The following is a 20128-nucleotide window of genomic DNA, read 5'->3' as shown; positions in this document are numbered from 1 at the left end:
CCCCCCCCCCCCCACTAAATTTCATATAATAAACAGGACATTGCTTTTAAGAATAACCTAATAACCTTTAAAAACATCCCTTTCATATACATCTTTCTGTGTGCATAATGTGCCTTGCATTGTGTTTTTTTCATGTACATATTGTTCATTTTTGAGACTTTCTGATGATCAGATCGATGAAAGCAGAGCTCTGACTTAAATATTTCATTGACTGTCAGCCGCAGATCTTCTGACCTGCCTCGCATGCAATATTCCCCTCTTACTGCAGACAGTCTGTCACTGTAAATCAACCAGTGATGCATGGTTAACCTCCCCCTCTCTTTCACGTTTTCAGAAACCAGCACCATCGCAGCCAAACATGAAGGGGTTTGGAAAGTAAATCTCAAATGACAACAACACATTCATTTATGGAACAATCACGTTAAAAAAAAGTAACTTACAGTTTGTCCAAATTTGACTGAAACATATTTCTTCATTCTTGCTCGATGAAGCACTTTTGCTGTAACTTTTGTACAATATTTAGGCTCTTGGTTAAAAAAATAAAATAAGAAACACAACAGATGCAAAACAAGGGGTTAAAAAAACTAACTTTGGTTTTAAAGCTGCAAAGATTTAAATGTCTATTTGCTTTCAAAATATGAAAAACTGTTTTTGATAAAAACATATAAGGAAGCCGAGGAGGGTGAGCTGGTGGATTTTCTCATGGGATTTTCTACATGTGAAGCTCATGAGTTGTTTGTTCCAAATCCACTGGGGGAGCATGTGCAAAACGTGTTTCACATATGTCACAGATCTTATTTGAGCATGTTTTCACATGTGAAACTGTGATAAAGAAACCAAAATGCCTTTTTTGTTGTTATTGTTGTTTTTCTTTTCCTTGTATTATATTCTAATGCTCAAAGATAATTAGGTCTCCAAAGCTTTTTAACAAAAGGTATAATTTTATGTCAACAAAGTGAGAATCAAACTACCTTTTAGTTAAAAAAGAAAAAAGACTGCCCATTTGGGCCACTCAGAAGAGAAAAAAAGTAGTAAATTTTTTGTTTATTTCTGAGTTTCAAGATTAAAGATAGTTGAGAGTAAAGTTAAAATGGTGTTTTGAGACTTTTCTTTTGCACCCGATTATGTTTGTTCCAGTTTTATTTTTTAGCCTGGAGAAAGACTTTTGCCATTTTCTCCATACTCTGTGTTCTATGACTGATCTCATGGCTGATAAGGTGTTAAACACTGATGATTATTTGATGAGACATCACTTTAAAAATGACTGAACTATTCCATTAATCTTGACATTTCAACTTTTATCACAAAACTCAGAAACAAAACAAAAAAAATCTTGTAAAGTTGTAGTTGGCTTTTTTTTTAGCACATTAAAAGTTTTATTTTTCACATGTAAATACTGACTTGACATAGATATCATACAACACTTAGTTCTCCTTTGGGCAGCTGACATCAAAAGCTGATGGTTGTTATGACACTCAGAAAAACTTTGTCGCAGTTGGCTTCAAGTGGCTTACAGACTATCCTCCGGCTCTCCACACATGCCCCCTTTTCTTGGAATCACTGAACTGTTTGACAAAAGACGATTTGTCCGTTGATCACTAAATCCATTTAACCCTGAGCTAGACTTCATGCTCAGGTGTGGCAATACCCCCATTTAATTCTGCATCACATTATGGCCAGATGAGCTTTGGCTAAACTCAAACAAACAGATGCTTTGTTGCAAGCAACCTTATAGAAAATGGCCGTTTCACTTTTATTGCCATTCATTGTTATTCGTGACTCAAATTCACCAGAGTTTCTCAGAACTTTTGAAATCCATCCGTCCATCCATTTTCTTTACCTGTTTTCTTCCTTTCCAGGTCACAGTGGAGCAGGTGCCTACCTCCAGCGATCACTGGGTGGGAGGCGGGGGACATCCTGGACAAGTTGCAAGTCCATCACAGGGACACATAAAGACAAATGAGATAAACAACCATTCACACTGTCAACTTTTAAAATGTAGGTATAAAATCCTTACAAGAACAGATGATCATCATCCTTGTTGTGACCAGTGACATAATGTCTTGTTATACTGTTTCGAGCCAGCTTCAGATCACTGTCGGGCCACGGTAATTCATAGAATGGGAAACATGGCTCTAGACTGCATGTTCCCATTAGGCGGTTGGATTTAGAGGTTTGGTGAGGTTAAGATTCTTACCTGTCTTAAAGTCGTGGAGTTCGTTTCTATCTGTTTCACCTCACACGTATGCAGTCAACTGGAAGGCACACTGATATGTCTAGGATGAGTTGACCAGCGTATTTCGAACATTTGATTGTTGAGTTGTGCTGTCATTTTGGACACAGCTGCAAGAAACATAATTGGTCGGCTTCATTCAGTCTTGAACCAAAGCTCTACTTTGAGTTTAGCTTTCCAGTGTTTTGCTAAAAGCAGAAAGTGTTCTATCTTTGTAGATCTGAGAATATCTGTGTTTAAGGGTTTGGTGTAAAAAGTAACAAAGTATTAAAAATAGGGTATTTAGCAGTTCAAAAGTGTGAATTTCCTTTTCTTGTTAAGACAGCTTGGTCCCCATATGTAACCATGGTCGAGGACTGCATTTAAGCCGCCACTAATCTGACCTCCCATACCTTAGAAGGCTCTTACTCTGATCAAACCTCTAAAGCTTGGATTATAACGCTATTGACGGTCATCATGGTGCAGCCGGGGTAAAAATCTTGACACCTGCTGTGTTTGCTGAAAACGTCCATGAGTAATCTCACTGGCCTGATTAGGTGCAGTTTTAACATTCTGAATGCTCTCCTTGAAGCACCTCTGCTAAGCCCCCAGAAATAAGCTGTTTGTTTGACTTCAATATATTTTAACAGCTTTTCGGGCAACACAACATTACTGAATACAAAGAGTTTCCCCTTTCACGATGCAGGTTGCATTAAGTCAAATGATATTCTAGTTTTTATGAAGATGACACTTGTTTACAAAAGTAGTGAGATTTTTTTCAAATCATTATTTTCCTATAAAAATATATTTTCTTGTAAACTTGAAGGATGCCATACATTCCCTCCCCAGTATATGGAAGTCTAGCCAGTTTCCACAAAAGAGCATGAAAAGGTGAAACAGTGTTGAAAAGAAGAAATCAACCTCAATTTTAAAAAGTAATTTGAACAAAAACATAAAGATACTTAAACACAACTTGTAAGTTGTACAGCAATACTGGGCATTTAGGAAATTTAAAATTTATATTTTTAAATATCTTTAAACTACATTTCTTTTTTAAAATCAATTAAATCAAACACCCAGGATGACTGACTGATTAATGACAACAAAGCAATGGTATAAGTAAACTGGGAGTGGTGAGATAAGTCGAGGCAGCAGAGACTAATGAACGTGGGGAGCGGGTGTGGATAGTACACTGAGGGCAAGACATGACTGAGGGAGAAAAGAGCGGGAACAAAGAAAGACACTAGGAAACAAAGGGTCTTAAAAGTAAACTAACAAAGAAACACAGAAAACAAATAGAAAAACAATATAGCCAAGACAGGAATCAAAACACTCAGAAAAAACACAGATCAGGACAGTCTTTTTATTAAAACTTGAATAACTGTTGTCCCCAAAAATGTTGTTATGCACTCCAAACAGTGAGGTCCAATACATTTTTGTTTTTGTGTCCCTAGAGGGGAGTACCGGTAGTCATGTTGGATATGATAGTATCATATCATATCATAAATTTGTCAGGTCTGACAATATCACTAACATTGTGTGTGATTCTGAAATTTCCCATTAAAAAGTGATAGTATCTGTTTTTAGACAAACAGGCAGACAGGTGTGCTTATGTTAGTTGTTCATCTTTGAGATCAACTTCTCCATTTCCACAAATAAGAATTCCAGTACAAAACACAAGTCCTCTCCATACCCTATCTCTGGCCTGTTATGCAATCCCAGCAGTGGGGTCAAACACAATTTTGTTAATGGCATGCTAAAGTTGTCCCTAGAGGGGAGCAGTCGAATTGGGAGCTGTTGACACCATCCATCCATCCCAAGTAGGGATGGATAGATGGACTGATAGTATAAGCATCACACCATCCCCCAAAAAACATAAAATTAAAGGCTATAAATGGACAGTGTTCTTGCCTGTGTGTATCATCTGTGTGTGAACCCCGAACTGTTATCTCCTTTTCTTAACTGGCCAACCTGCAGCTTAAATGAATCATTCAGATTCAACATCATGAACAGTTTAAACAAAAATCATTTTACACTGGAATTCCAAATCATAACTAGTCTATGTTAGAACACAAAAAGACATACTGACATTTTGTTGTTGTTATTTTGCATAAAAACTATCTTATTTTCATAATTTTGCAATTTATTGTTTCCTGGTTAAGTTTTGCTAATCTATTTTATGGTTTTTAACTTTTGTTTGTGTACCCGATTGCTTCAACCTTTCTACCTTTCTACCTCCTACACATCAAGTTACAATCTATGAATGTTCACAATCGACCCTGCTTACGTTAACTTTTTCAGTGAACATGCAATGCTAGGTTTTCAGTTCCCTTCTGTCTGATCCTCTTCAGACTTTATTGTCTGTTTTTTATCAATTCAATTTTTTATTTTCATTTCTTGTAATGTCAATGGACATTTAGTCTTTTCATTACATTTTCTTTATTAACAAGAATAAAGTAGGTACTTAAAATACAACATGCCATTGTTAAATTATGGATGGAAATCAGTAAAGGAGCTATGTAAAAACTACAAATAAATAAAAAAAGAAAAATACAACATACTAAATCTAAGTGTAGCTATCACTGTGAATCTGAGAGTGCAAATAGACATTTTAACTGTCAAACCTACTAATAACTACATATTAAAAAAACTTTTGACTTATCTCCTTTCTAGAGGCCATGGAAGCAGCTCTCAAGTGTTGTCTTTCACTCCGCATTAAGGCAAACACGAATGCTTTGGATGGACAGGAGCCTCCCAGCACCTCTTCTGTCACCAGCGGCATGTCTTCTGCTTTTTACACCTTTACATGTTCCACCCAACCTCGAGAAGGAAAACAAAGACCAACTCGAAAGTGCCAATCACACAACAAATACAACCCCGATTCCAAAAAAGTTAGGGCATTGTCTATAATGTCAACAAAAATATAGTGCAACCATTTGCAAATCTTATGAACCCATTTTTTAATTCACAATGGAACATAGTAAACATATCAAAAGTTTGAACTAATATCATTGGGAAAACATAAGTTGTTGTTTTGTTTGTTTTTTTACTTTATGCAACAACGCATCTCAAAAAAGTTGACACAGGCAGCAAAAAGCTGTTAAAGTAAATGGTGCTAATTCAAAATGGCTGAGGTGGCATTTTACAATTTATTGGGTTAACAGAGAACAGCTCAATAAGAGGACAAGATATAAAAAATAACAAACTCCTCTCTAAACAGCACTTGGTGCACATGTATGTAAGAATTCCTGAAAAGAGGCCTGAGTCATTCTGCAATCTGGGAGCGGACTTTGAGGAAATCAGATCTGGAGAGCTTAACACAGAAAAGTCCTTCAAGTTTACACTAAACGTGTTGAATGTGTTCTATCTGTGTGTTTGGGAACTTTGCAGTACCCTGCATGATCAAAGGCTGACTGAAGAGAAACAGTTGTTTTTAATTTTAAACTTAGGATAATCCCATCAAGGATGTTAGGGTCATTTATGGTCAATCCCCAGAGCACAGATTGTACCTGGAAATGTAGAGCGAACCTAAGAAGGGTCAGAACAGGACAGAAATTAGGCCTGTCAAAACACAAATTATCTGTCGCAGACCTTCCAAGCCCTTTTTATGACTAAAGAAGCAGTTCAGTGGGATTAACAGCCATTTACTCATTGCATGTCCTCACATGAACCCCATGGTTGATAATGTTCCCCAGAGGGCCTCTCGGTTTATTGAGCTCTTCATCCTATATAAGAGCAGCAGCTCATGCACTTTACAAAGACACCTTATTTTAACCATGTGATCCTGTTATATCTAATCTGAAATAAAGTTTGCTTGAAAAATAAAGGCCTTGACTCGGGTTTCCTTGTTCCGCCACCGTCTTCATTACTGTGGCCATAATTTCAGTGATCCTTGGATGATGTTTGAAATTCCTGCCATCCACCATATAACTAGTCTATTTCAACTTAGGACATAAAATACAATATTTATGCTAATTAATTTTATTTAATCAAATGAATGTACAAACTACATTAAAACACAAGTTACATACCAAATTGCAATTCCACATTTAACAACTCATTAACAGTTTTTTACATCTGGAAATTTCTTCATATTTGTGCCAAAATAATCTTCCTGGGTATATTTATAACTGCTCAAAATCCCTTTTTACAGCGTATATTTTCTGAACCTAGTTTAAAGGCATTTGCTGTCAGCTCTAAGTGGAGCATTATTTCGACAGCCATGTAAAATTCAAATCCCTGTTTCCAAAATAAGAATCTCCTAAACTGAAGTCCCTGCAGCATTTGGCTATTCTTTGAACTTAACTTAAACTGATAATAAAAAAAACAAACATTTTTACAAGTGAAGAAAAACTTTTCATACTAACAACTACATATGTTAAATATTAAAAAAATACCCAGAAATATCAAATGAATTCCTAAAGTCAGTGGGATACAATAAAACTAGCATTTCCTGAAAGAATGCATACTGCCTGCCTACTTTTATTCAATTGCTGAGCTGTGGATGACTCTCAGCTACCACCACACCAAATTTTAGCTCCATATCTGTAAATTTGACTGAATTAGAGCCATTGTTTTGTTTCCTAAGGTTGAATTAGCTATGGCAGCCATCTTGAATCAGTTTGGCTTACAAAGTTAATCATTTGTTAATTACTTGCTGAGCGTTTCATTAAAATGTGTTCCCTGGATCATGAGACATTTTGCTAACAGACAGAAAGACACACAAATAAACAAGGATATTACATTTTCACCCGCCTTTCATAGCAGCGGGCAACAAAAGCCTATGAGCCGTGACATTTTTATTAAAGCTGTTCAGTGACTATAAATAAATAAATAAAAAAATAAATAAAAATCATGGTCACAGAGCAGCAACACTGAGTGCCATGTAATATTGAGTATTTTGGAGACTTCCTGTCCTCTCAGGTCTCATGAAACACTGTCAGATGCCGCAAGGCATGCACTTATTTAGTCATAAAAAATCCCCTTGGTTTTCATTGCTTTCAGAAAAAGAAATCAAAAACAGACTTACAGAAGTCACTTAGAATCTTCCTTCTGATATCAGGAGCTGAAACAGAAATGAGAGATGATGTTTTAAAAGGGCCTATTGCTGTCTACCTCTAATGGGATTTTTGACACTTAAGGATCCCAGAAAGTGCCCTAGACCAGCAGGTTTGTCAAGGAAAGAATAAATGATTAAACGGCCAGCCTAATTCAATAAAGTTGACAGAACGTGTTAACTCGTTTTAGGTAATGCCCTTGAAAGGTTTACTCTGTTTCTGTACCACTGAATGTTGTCTTTATGGCTCTACAGCAACATAAAAGAATAATAGATCTATGTGAGCATGAAGGTCAAAGAAGTTGATGACCTTACAGCTGATAATACTATGCTTCAGTAAATCTGACAACTTTCAGTTTGTCCAAATGGTGAGAGTTATTTCCTGGTGTTGACCTTCAGACCTCCCAGACAGAAGCCACTGTGCTGCACTTAACTTGCCCCCGCTGAGAACTAGTGGAGCAGTCATGGTGCCGTGAAGTCTTTCCATTAAACATAAACCTATTACAAGTTTTAACCATGCAACTATGTCTGTTTTGTGGAAAACTACAAGTGCATTTACTAAGAGAAAACACAAACCTAAGGAAATGCACATTGGGTATGGAGGCTACCAGTTCCTTTATCCTAACAGAATCTGTCACTCATCTGCTTTTGAGTTATTTTTCACCATTTCAGGAACAGTGAGACCAACAAGTTCACTTCCTGTGCTAAATGTTTCCTGCCTTAAACACTTTGAAGCATGTGTTGTAGTTCTTCATTTGACACCGCAGAAGAAGAGAAAAAAAGGCTTTTTTTTTTTTCTGCTGACCTGGAAAAATATGCTGACTGTACAAGTGACATACAGCCACATGCAGAAACAGTAGAAAGCGGATATGCATTAAGACAGAGTTCTCCTGGAGCAAACCTTTTATTTTCTCCTCAGATTTACTGAATTTTAACAAAGGCACTGTGATGTTTACTGTGCACTCTTTAAACTCTTTAAGGAAATGTTTTTTTAATGAGTAAAGAAAAAAAAAACGTTTCAAAATGGGTACATGTGATTATGGTTCTTCGATCTGCCCTTTTGTCTGACCTGAATTTTACCAACAGATAAAAATCAAAAATCAGGAGTGTTGCAATTTCTGCAAAATTGTGCAAACTTTCAGCTTAATAAACTTAGAAAATTTAGTGTCTATATTGTGTATAATATGCTGTTTTTTTATCTTACCTGTTACTTAAACTTCTTAGTGGACTGAAAATAGTTTAATTGCCAATTATTCATGCTTGAGTTTGTGGACTGAACTTGCTCTCCACAGTTGCTATCAAATCCTGACAGCTATGAGCCATTATTGAGGATTTTTAGTTTAGTGATAGATAGATAGATAGATAGATAGATAGATAGATAGATAGATAGATAGATAGATAGATAGATAGATAGATAGATAGATAGATAGATAGATAGATAGATAGATAGATAGATAGATAGATAGATAGATAGATAGATAGATAGATAGATAGATAGATAGATAGAAATGGCAGAATTGCTGCAACTTTTGTCAGCTTTGAAAAGAACCTTGCATGCAATATCATGGAGTATTACGAGATGGAGTATGTGTATGCATGTTGTTTATGACTCTCGGCTACTACCATATCAAATTTCAGCTCAATATCTATTTTTGTGTTGGCTAATGTTAATCAGCTGTTGTAGTGGTCATCTTGAAATAGATTGACTCCAATGATTACTATCTGAAGGTTTTCTAAAAACCCGCCCGGTGGTTCATGAGGTATGACCCGGACGGACAAAGCTGACTCCAAAGTCAAAAGTTTAAACAACACTTTGTGCAAATCTATTAGTGCTCAGAATATGTGTCGGGGGTGAGTCTCGGCTACTATCACTCCAAATTTTATTTCAGGATCTATAAATTTGGCAACGTTATAGCCACTTTTTTGTCTTTCCCTAAAGTGAACTAGCTGTGCAGCCCTGAGCGCTTGAAGCTACGCCCACTGCTCATCAGCTTCTCCAGACTGTGACGTGCCTGTGGCTGAAATTTGCCTCATTAACCACCATGTGCATGTGACCCCAGACTTGTGCGCAAACTCGCCCTGCTTTCACTCCCCGGTTCTCTTTTTAGTGACTTTTACGCACGGAGTCGTGGCGCGCTCCGCTCTCTCTCATTGATGCTCCGGTCTGTGCGCCTCCCTGCTTTTAGAGATGTGGAAACTCGGTCTGCCGTCTTCTTGGCCAAACTCTTCCCAAAAAGGGTTGTTGCTGCAGGAAGAGCGCCTAACTGAGACTTAACTGTCCGCTCGGAGGCTCCGATGAGAGGTCCGGTCACCGCAGCGGCTCCCATGGCTTACCGTCCTTTCCGGGCTCTCAGAGCAGACGCGTTTCCCGTGCCAGCTTTCAGTCCCAGCGCGCAGCCTTCGTTTGTCCCGGTGGTCGCCTCGCTCTCGGACCCCCTGCCGGAGCCGCCTGCCCGTGACGCGCGGCGGCGCGCGGCTCTGGACCTCCCCACCCAGCCGGCGCGTCCGCGGCTTTGGAACAGCCTGCAGCCCGACGAAAGCGCGGACGACGAGCCGAAAGTTACTCTGGAGTCACGGAATTTATGGAGCGAATTTCACAAAATGGGGACTGAGATGGTTATCACAAAATCGGGGAGGTAAGGCAGTTGTATTTACACCGAGTCTCGATCCAAAAGAGGCCTCCTATGAACCTCTTTTCACGAGTTTTAGAAACAATTTTTTTGTAGTTCCACGGGTCAATATACATTATTTATTGGCATGTTTCTGATCATATTGATAAATCATCTCTAGATGGAAAATGCGTTTTTTTTAACTTAACAAAAGACTCTGCCTTTCACCCTTTTTTCTTCCATCCACTTGTTTGCGACAGGAGGTTGTTTCCGCCTTTCAAAGTGCGTGTAGAGGGCCTGCATGAAACCGCGAAATACATCCTGTTGATGGACATTGTCGCCATCGATGACTGCCGCTACAAATTTCACAACTCGCGCTGGATGGTGGCTGGGAAAGCGGACCCGGAGATGCCGAAGCGCATGTACATTCACCCCGACAGCCCGTCCAAAGGAGAGCAGTGGATGAGCAAGCCTGTCGCCTTCCATAAACTCAAACTGACCAACAATGTTTCAGATAAGCACGGATTTGTAAGTAGCTCTTATTGGTTTTGCACATAAATGGTGAGCAAAATGAAATGCACTGGAATCACCTTTTCATCTTTTAGCTGCTAAATATATATATTTTTAATTAAGCTGTAAGATTTAATATGCTGTTGCTGTGAACTTTGCAGACAATTTTGAATTCCATGCACAAGTACCAACCCAGATTTCATGTTGTGAGAGCCAACGACATAATGAAGCTTCCTTACAGCACCTTCCGGACTTATGTTTTTCCAGAGACTGAGTTCATCGCTGTCACTGCCTATCAGAACGAAAAGGTAAAGTGAGTCCTGCACAGAATGCCACTGTTGCTTTTATATAATGTCACTGTGCAAATAGCTCACTTTCATAATTCCACCTCCTTCTTCTTTAAGATAACACAGCTAAAAATTGACAACAACCCGTTTGCCAAAGGGTTTAGAGACACTGGAAATGGGAGACGAGAAAAAAGGTATTCACAAAACTTCAGAACTTTAATAAACCTGCATGGGTTCATTTGATGGAGTGAAACTTGTGATCCACAGGAATAAACAGTCAGGTACGTCTTTGTTGCATGAGAGCCAAAGCGAAGCAGATCAGGACTGTTGTGATTCTGATGAGTCCTGTGAACAACCCAGTACCAGTGAGCCTTTTTATTCTCCTCTGGAACTGGTGAGCAGCCCTCTGATGTCCACCTCGACGTATCACGGTAGGTTAACTTATAGTTGGCTGCACTCTGTGTACATAAGGCCAAATGGTTTCGTAAGACCTAATGTTTGTTTAACTTGTAAGAAAACTCCAGCCACAGACAAAACCTTAATTTTGACTTTTGGCATTTAGACTTTACTGATGGCTCAACTTAAGTTAAAGGCACTCATTGAAAAGTATGAAATCAAACAAAAAATATTATCCTGCACCTCAAGTGGTGCAGTTTGAAGGAGTTCACCTCAATAGTTTTCCAGGTATATTGAATGCAATTCTGAGATTCAGGTCCATAGTCAATGTAAACAAAGAACTCAGCTTAATCTGCCGAAACCCACTCGACAGCTTGAGTCACATGATTGACCTACATTAGGCTGGTCGTAGTCTGTGTAGGTAAACAAATACGGTGGTAAGTTTACCATTTGACCTGTTTTCAGTCACTTCGGCTGTTTCTGTAGGTAAGCAAACGTATCCGGCATCCAGTCACAAATTTTACCAACATATTTTTTTTATTAAGGACACACTATCCATATATATGAGAATAATATTATGTGGATTTTGTTACTTTATGATTTTCTTATTCCGCTTTCATGACTTTGCAATGTAACTTTAAGTCTTCAGTTTTCACTCCTGCAGGGAAGCAGTGAGACAGAATCCAGTCATCACTTAGATTTGGAATTTCCTTTAATATAACATGTCTGCTGTCTGAAAAAATAGGTATTGAAGAAATATAGGTATATTTCTTCAATAAACCAACCTTTTGTCATGTCTTGCCTAGACATGGGGCAGCATGAGATAGTATGATAACCTCAAGCAAAACTAGTACAATTGCTCTGTAATATAACAAAACAAAAATATACATATTTCAATTGCTTTTATTTTGAAACAGAAATGCTACTTCTATTACTACTGCTGTCCTAATGATATTATAAATTGCTATATTAATAGTTATAATGTAGCCATATCGGAAATGTTGGTTTAAAAGCAGATATAGATGGCCCTTTTCTGGTAGACAAGCCATGTCTGTCTGTGGTTTTGGTTAGAGAATGTCAGACAGCTGACTTTATCTTTTTCTTTTAACCAGGACAAATGTTTAAGGAAATTCCCATTTTTGCTAAGGTCTTCCATATATTACAACAAGCCAGAAATGCCCTATTTTTACTACATTTTTTGATAATGGTTTTGTTTTATTTCTTACAGAGGAAAATATTGGAAGTGATTCAGAGACCGATCCACAAGCTGGCGACATTTTTCAAGCCAGTTGTTTCAGCTCTTCTCGTACTTTGACCATGAGCCCCAGAAGCAAGGATATACTGCAAAACAAGTCTGACCTTAGTGAGAGGACCAACAATCAGGATAGAAAAAGACTGAGAACAATGCACCGAACACTGGATGCCAGATACCCCACGGAGCTGAGCTCTTCAGAAACCCGAAGGAGGAAAATCAAAGATGAGGTCCTGCCTGTGGCGTTGCAATCACGGACCTCATCATCCCTCAGTGATAATCACTGTCCGACTTTGGATTTCTCAGGTGTTTATCACCAACCATTTATCAGGGTTGGGGCACCTTTGTTATTTCAATCAGAACAGATGACAGTAAAGCCTCATGGTTTTTGCACTATGGGTCTAGATCCTGGATTTTCATCTTTGCCTGGAGTAAGGGACTTTGAAAACGAAGGCCTGTCTCCTCAAAGCATCACCTTTTCAGCTCCGTTTAACTTCTCACAACACACACTGGCTTCTCAGGTATGCTTCAATGTCAACTGTTCCTAATTGGGACTATTTTTTTAAATTACATTCAGTAGTACTGTATGTCTATGCCACAAATCAATAAGTCTTCACATTGAGATTTTTGGATGATCTTTTCTATGCTTTTACATTTTGCCAAAAACTGTTAGGATGTGTACATAAGTATCTCAGAATCAACATTGATTACATGTATTTAACTGCCTACATAAACTGAACTCATCTGAAATGCAGCTACAGGTACACATTACAAAATGACCACCAGACACCCTAAAGCAGTGGTCTCCAGTCCTGATCCTCGAGGGCCACTATCCAGGATTGGAGACCCCTGCCCTAAAGTTTGTAATCTTCAAAAAGGACAATACAGTTACATTTGAACAAGAAAAGGTTAAATAAAGTAATAAAGTTCTTGTTTCTCAGTGAGATGAGATCAATTACTCTCACTGATGTTATTTGCTACTACTTCAAGTATTTCCTGTAAAAGGTTTTGGAACTTAAAGGTGAAACTACTTGTTTTAAATGGGGTTGTGTGGAGTAGTTATGGATACTGAGTGTCCTACCTGACATGGACAAATATCAGAGCGGTTTCAGTTCACAGAAAACAGAAGCAACCCTTATGATAGTAAGGAATCCTCCATTGTTGTTGTTGTTGATGATGGTGAAAGTCACCTGCCTAAGTGATGTGGCAGTGCTGACCATTGACTGAGTGTTGCACAATCCCAGTGTTTCCCCCTTAGTGCAAAAGCAAACTTGTATGTCTTTATAATCACTTTGGACTAATAGTCCTTATAACCCCCAGTGAGTCCTGATAACTGTTTGGTCTGAAAATGCGAATGAACTACTGTTTCATGCAAAAGTAATGAGGTGTAAATATACTTAATATAATGTTTTCCAAACTGATAGAAATTTGTAAGGGTTTGGGCTGCTGTAGGAAAGAAATAACTCCTACATGGATGCTGTTCTGAGTTACTGCTAGCTTGAAGCTGTTGTGGTTCTTTGGGTTTATTTTTTTTAAACAAAGTTTGAAAGTGCACTACAAACAGTCAGGAGAAATTATGGGCCCAAGACTCGTGATATATGAGTATACTTTGATCAGAGTATTTCATAGTAGAGAACAGTCAGTTAAATAGCTCTTACTTAGTTAAAACTTAATATTTTAATAGTGCAAATACAGGAATAATGTTCAATTTGCTTGACCTATTAATGTACATTAATGCATGGACCAGTCACAATCCTTTACATCACTCCAGCATCTTTATTGAGCAAAGTAAGCACCTAAACTGAAAAAAAGAGCTAAAACAGGACAAAAGTGCAATTATAAGGACTATGAATGACCATGGTACTATACAGACTAAGTCAAATGGTTATAAGGTTTGCAAAGTGGTCCAAAAGCACCTTATCTTGTCATCATTTTCTTAAATTAAATATGTCCATGTTGCTATGTAGACATCAAAGTCTGACAGAGGTCTGATGCATTGTCTTCACTTTTGCAAAGACTCAGTTTTAGTGACTAATTGTAGTTTTACAATTAGAACAGAGGAACTGTGAGTCATAGGTGATCTGCATCAGGATACAACCTCTGTGCAAGCATTTGCATGTAGCAACACAAACATCATTTGACAATATTGTCAACGTAATCATCTCTCTCATGCAACAGCAATGATGTGTAAAGCTACAAGATATAGTTTGCTTTACCCGCAAGGAATAGTTGGAGTTTGAGTTGATTTAGATGTCGGAAATTTGGTCTCTGGAGATTCCCTCCTGACTATTCACAACTACTCCACCCATCCCCATTAAAAAGAAAAAAAAAAAACTTTGCCTTTAATTCGTTTACAGACACTGTATGGGGTTTTTAAAACTATAGCAAATAATAATAATAATAATAACTATAGCAATTCTAGTAACAAGTTTTTGTTTTGTTTGTTTGTTTTACAAACAGGAAGTCTCTCTGTCACCTTTTGGGGGGATGATGTCATATCCGTACCTCTACACAGCACCGGGTGAAATTACTCCAGCTCTCCCCATTTGCTCCACCACGCCATCTCACACTGGAGTCCATCATCACAGCAGCTCTGGGCCTTGGTTGCGATTCAGTCCATACCAGACCCCTTCATCCTTCGCCTCTCACCGAACCCTTGTAACCACCTGCCTGCCTGGAAGGTCTCGCTCACGGCTTGAGCTGTCCAAATCTGGAAGCAGAGCCTCAAGTCTAGCATCTGACAGCCACAGCTATGAAGGAAGGGCCATGCAAAGGACTGCTCCACCCATGGCTAGGGTTTGTGTTGATGAACTACAAAACAACTGTAAATTTATGAAGCTGCACACGACAAACACCTAAAATAAATATTCTGTGAAAACCTCAACCTGTTGTATTTTTTAACTTTTTGGGATGTATTTTTAAAGTCTAAAAATATTTTATTTTTTGCAAGTCAAGGCACCATCAGATTTAAGGATTTAACTATATATTCATTTGAAGGGGATTCAAACTTTAAATTTGTTAAGGGAGAGTGAATTAAAGCCAATTGAGTCTGACCGAAATATTTAAATTAACTGTTTTTAGCGTTGAAAACACCTGAGTGGTTTCTTCAATGTTTGGTATTAAAAAAAAATAGTATATATATATATATATATATGTATTTTTTAATTGAACTTCAAAACACTTTTCAGTTTAGCTTTAAATATTGTCATATTACATTTTTCACTGTTTGTAGTTTTCCTTTGATTTTTATTCACTTTGCACAATCTGACTTGTGAATGTGACAGTTAAACCTTAAAAATAGTATGAGTAAAGAAATCTGGCATGTTGATCTCCAGGTTTTCTATAATAATTGGTCAGCGTAAAATTTTCTGTTTTCAAAAATCAATAAGTTTATATATATTTACCATATCATGGCCACAGGGTATAATTCCTCTTGTCTACCCAATACTATGCAAGCCACAATACTATGGAATGTCATTTATGTGCACGTGTTTAAGGTTGATGAGGTCAATGTGTGGTCATTACTTATAAGCGTTTAAATGGATTTCAGGAGTCAGATTCTGTTCCCCAACCCCGATCAGGAGGTGTCTGAATTTTATGCCAAATCCTTTCAGTTAATTTATATCAATAATCTGTCCTATATCTGTGGATTTCCCGCACGTATTTTCAGCGCGTTTGGCTGGGCTTCCAGTTTCCTGTCTGTGTTTGCGTCACTATGAAGTCTTTAACCGTCAAATGCATTTTGAGGCAAAAATAGCTCTTGACCTAAATTACTTCATTTATAGACTTAGTTTTTGACTCTAGTCTTAAGTGGTTTTCTTCCATTCTGTTCAAACATTGACTCAACTTTATATTTTATTTTTTTCAAATACATTGTTACATATTGACTCTCAGACTTCAGAATGTGTCAAAACAGTTTTCAGAGCAGGTATCACCATACGCAGCATTACTATGGATGAGCTAAAATGTTTACCTGCAAACTGTTGTTCACACACACAAATGACGTTCCACAGTATTGGGACCTGGCTTTGGTCCCAATAAGAACTACTAGCCCTGTCTAGTTGATTGTACCAGAAAATGTCCTAAAAAGGTATCAAACCAGGTATACACATACAAATGATGTTCCCATTGTATCAATACCTGTCTTTGGTCCTGATAAAGACTACTTGTCTCAACAAGTTGATTGTATCTGATAAGGCCCTAAAACCTCATACAAATGGATACCTTCTCTCACACACACGCACATATACAGTACTGGAGCTTGCAACATTACTACGTCATGGAGACGTGAACTCCACAAGACCTCGGGTGGTGACCCACGATATCTGGACTCCAGATCCTTTAAATCCTGCACTTTATAGCTCCCTGGATTAGATTAGTTTTTTCCAGCTCAAGTGTCAACAGGGGTCAGAATACACGCCCGCCATCCTTTGCCCTCATCTGCATCGATAAGTGCATTATTTATTGTGCTACTTATCAAATACGGTGCTCGGCTGGTCAGTCAGCCTTTAGCCTATGAGTTTGGAATAGGCTGTTATCTGTTCACGTGACCGTAGCTTTTTAACACGATAAGGCCACTTGTACTTGCATCACCACAAACACCGTTAGTAAGATGTTAGCCTTAGAAGACATCACAATTCCATCTCTTACATCCCTAATATTATCCATTTTTATTTGACTTAACCAATTTAGTGTTTCCAGTATGTGCTTCCACTATATCTAATCCCTGTGCAGATGCTGCTGTAATGAGCAAATCAATGGTAATTACTTCATATTTAAGTAGTTTGAATGTTGAGGCTGTTTAAGAAACACACTCAGAAGGAAAGAAGATTTTAAACCCACTTAAGCTCTAAAAGAAGTCACCAGCATCTGGAAAGTGGGAGAAGCAGACAAAAGCTGGTTCCAAAAAGTGGAAAAGACTAAATACTGCCCAAGTTTGCAGCATCTGACATTCTGACATGTTACACTAACAATATTTGTGTTACAATTGTCTTGGATTGATGAAACACCCAACACGCTCGTCCCGTCAGCCATTATAAAGTGTTATAAAGTAAATGAAGACAGTGGCTAGATGGATAAATCAATTTTTTCCATAAAATGTTCACGTTATATTAAACTAAAAACATTAATTTGTGGAGCAAATGCACAGGTAATTCATGCTATTCAGGTAGTTTTTTGTGGAAAATTAAAATGGTCTGGTAGAGTGGTCACAGACAAGTTTTCACCACATGGAGAATGTGGTGCCTGCTGCTTCCTCGGGTTCTCATCTCATCTCTGCTTTTTGCAGATGATGTGGTTTTGCTGGTGTCTTCAAGACATGGTCTCCAGCACTCTCTGGAGTGGTTTGCATTTGAGTGCAAAGCGGCCAGGAGGAGAGTGAACTCTTTAAAGTCTGAGGCGATGGATCTCAACTGGAGAAAAAAGTGGAACGCTTCCTTCGGGTTGGGGTGTAAAAGTCTCTGCGTCAAGCTGAGGAATCCAAGGAGCTTGGTGCTTTGTTCATAAGTGATTGCAGGATGAAGCAGAAGATGGAGCAACGGATCTACACTAATTAGGGCATTGCATCTGAGTGTTGTGGTGAAGAAAGAGCTGAGCCTCAACAGCAACGTTTTCTGATGAGCACAAAAACCTTTCTCCTGCGGCTGAGTTGAGGAGACACAGTATGGGGCTGAGAGGAGAAATCCTCAGCAGCTAATAGTAAGGAGAGGTTCGGTCAATAACATTCTGTTCTTTTCACTCTATTGCCTTTCCTCTGTTTGAAAGTGAATATTGTATGATAAAACAAGTGAAAGCATGTACCTATGGCATGTACATGTACAGAATTATACTTAATTTACCCACATTAAAAGAAAGCAGAGCACATTTTTGGGTATGTAAGGCACTGTCAGTGTTTTTAAATGAAATATGATACCGTTTATGATTTCATGAAGCTATAAGCTTCAGTATAAGAAATATATTTCTAGAAACTGAATGAATTCTCAGTTAGTCAGCCAATTAGAGGAGAAATACACAAATTCATGCATGAACAAAACTTCTAAACAATCTTAAAAAAATGTAAAAGTGAGACAGGAATAAACAAAAAATGTTGTTTTGTAATTGGGTTAGAGACAAGACCATAGCACCATATAGCAGAGATTTTAAAAACTATAGATAGAGAAGATTTGTGGAAATTAGTTAACAAGAAGCATATTTTAAAGGGCTTTCTGAAACCTAAACAAAAGTTCAAATGAACTGAATAAATGCTGTCCCATAAAAGTATCACAGTTTATAACAGAAGCAGACAGAGGGGGTATAAACCTGAAGTTCTGAAGAGCTGAACTGAAGCAATGCAAGCTGAAGGCTTCTGGCTCCATCTAGTGGTCAGGATCTGCAACAACACGCATTTTTTTTTAGTGGATTGGTTTGTTTCTGAGAATTAAATCCTCAAAAAAAAAAAAAAAAAAAAAAGAAGAGATTCTTTTGTGACTGAATTACATAATCTACAAAAACATTAGGGAAAAAATATGTACACAAAAGGGTTTAATATATTTTCGAATATTCGATTATATACCTGTCTATTTAGTTTTTTATCATTTATGTATGTTTGATGTTTGGGTCTTTTTCATTTTGAACATGATCTGCATGCATGTCAGCAATATGTTAGATCTACTGTCCCCACCCCCAAAGAAAAAAACTATTATCATTAATAATTTATCAGCAACGTCTATTAGAATCTCATAGGTAATCCATTTGGAAGATATAAAGTTATCATCAACCAAGTTACTGTATAGAGCTTGTTTAGCCGTACGGATACACGCTTACCGTTAAAATTGATGCCGCACAAAATGACATTTAATATAAGACATAAATATTAAAAGCTAAATGTGTTTGATCACAAGTATTCATTTCAGCCCAGCAAAAGAACGCAAAGAAGTGTTTCGCCCCAAACGCATGTAAATACAACCGGCGGTGTTTCACACACGTGCGCCTGTCACGCGTACTTGACAGGCCTCCTTTAGGCCACGCCCATTTCTACAAACCGTCCCTGATTGGTCCCCTTCAGACTAAACCTTCCTAGATCTAGTTACAACAGACAGAGTTTTACGAAGTCCAACAATGAAAACTAAATAATTCAGATGAACTAAATAAAAAATCAATATTGCTTTACAATATGCCAAAAATAGCATTACAGTTATTTTTTATGATGGCTAATAAAGACACAAGAAACTAATATCTAAAAACTATATTTTGTGTTTGCAGAAAGCACACATTGTTTATATAATCTAACTCTTTTATAATCCTGATTTGCTAAACTTAAAAGACTTTTATCTGTTTTACTTTCCACAGGTTTACAGCGAAAGTACGAAAACAAATTCACCAAGCAGCACTGCACAGGACCACTGCTGCAGACTGATGGAAAGATTTATTTCTTACCGTAAAATCAAGTCAGTCGACACGAAACAAAACAAAAACATATTCCAGTTTTCTGTAAGCTTAGCAAACAAATGTGTATACAACTGTTTGTAGTAAAAATTACAGTTACAGTTACTGCAGAAAAAGCAACAACAAAAAAAGCTCTAGTCTAGGAATCATCTCTTCACCAAACGGAATCTGGCCATAAGATTTCATCCACATCACAGGATACTATCTCCTCATTCACAGGACAACAGGAACCTCCTTTGGGGTAGAATCCATCCCTGTTCAGTTGCTGCATCATTATATTGCTTAAGCCTGATTTCAGTTTAGCACATACTGTTTGTACACGTAGATTAGTTTAACCAATTGGTTCATGGTTGTGGTAATTTCAAATCAGTGCTTAGAAAGAGG

The 20128-nt window shown here is 37.8% G+C and overlaps 1 protein-coding gene and 1 long non-coding RNA gene across 3 annotated transcripts; one reads left to right on the top strand and one right to left on the bottom strand.

The window, feature by feature from the left end:
* Positions 1 to 139: 139 nt before the first annotated feature.
* Positions 140 to 5220, bottom strand: LOC119617582. 2 transcript variants are annotated; one of them, XR_005233915.1, is made up of 3 exons: positions 2198 to 5220; positions 1841 to 1917; positions 140 to 1565 (listed from the first exon to the last, which is right to left on the bottom strand). It is a non-coding gene; the product is annotated as an uncharacterized LOC119617582 (long non-coding RNA). The 2 variants fall into 2 exon arrangements; XR_005233914.1 differs by having other exon boundaries at positions 140 to 1917.
* Positions 5221 to 9342: 4122 nt separating this feature from the next.
* Positions 9343 to 15196, top strand: LOC108233821 (T-box transcription factor TBX3-like). Its single transcript, XM_017412516.3, has 7 exons — positions 9343 to 9904; positions 10138 to 10405; positions 10549 to 10695; positions 10792 to 10868; positions 10942 to 11105; positions 12299 to 12843; positions 14783 to 15196. The coding sequence occupies exons 1-7, from the start codon at positions 9564 to 9566 to the stop codon at positions 15179 to 15181; spliced, it is 1941 nt and encodes a 646-aa protein (XP_017268005.1). The 5' UTR covers positions 9343 to 9563; the 3' UTR covers positions 15182 to 15196.
* Positions 15197 to 20128: the final 4932 nt, after the last annotated feature.

Source organism: Kryptolebias marmoratus, linkage group LG13 (genome assembly GCF_001649575.2).
Source record: "Kryptolebias marmoratus isolate JLee-2015 linkage group LG13, ASM164957v2, whole genome shotgun sequence".
NCBI classification, from domain to species: Eukaryota; Metazoa; Chordata; class Actinopteri; order Cyprinodontiformes; family Rivulidae; genus Kryptolebias; species Kryptolebias marmoratus.
Note: the sequence above shows the minus strand (reverse complement) of the source record. Positions and strands in the feature narration are given on the sequence as shown.

Bases quoted from the DNA above. Each gene is read 5' to 3' on its own strand.
- LOC108233821 (XM_017412516.3), top strand. From the start codon at position 9,564: ATGAGAGGTCCGGTCACCGCAGCGGCTCCCATGGCTTACCGTCCTTTC. The intron at 10,696-10,791 runs GTAAAGTGAGTC...TTCTTCTTTAAG, and splicing joins CTGCCTATCAGAACGAAAAG to ATAACACAGCTAAAAATTGA. The intron at 10,869-10,941 runs GTATTCACAAAA...TGTGATCCACAG, and splicing joins AATGGGAGACGAGAAAAAAG to GAATAAACAGTCAGGTACGT.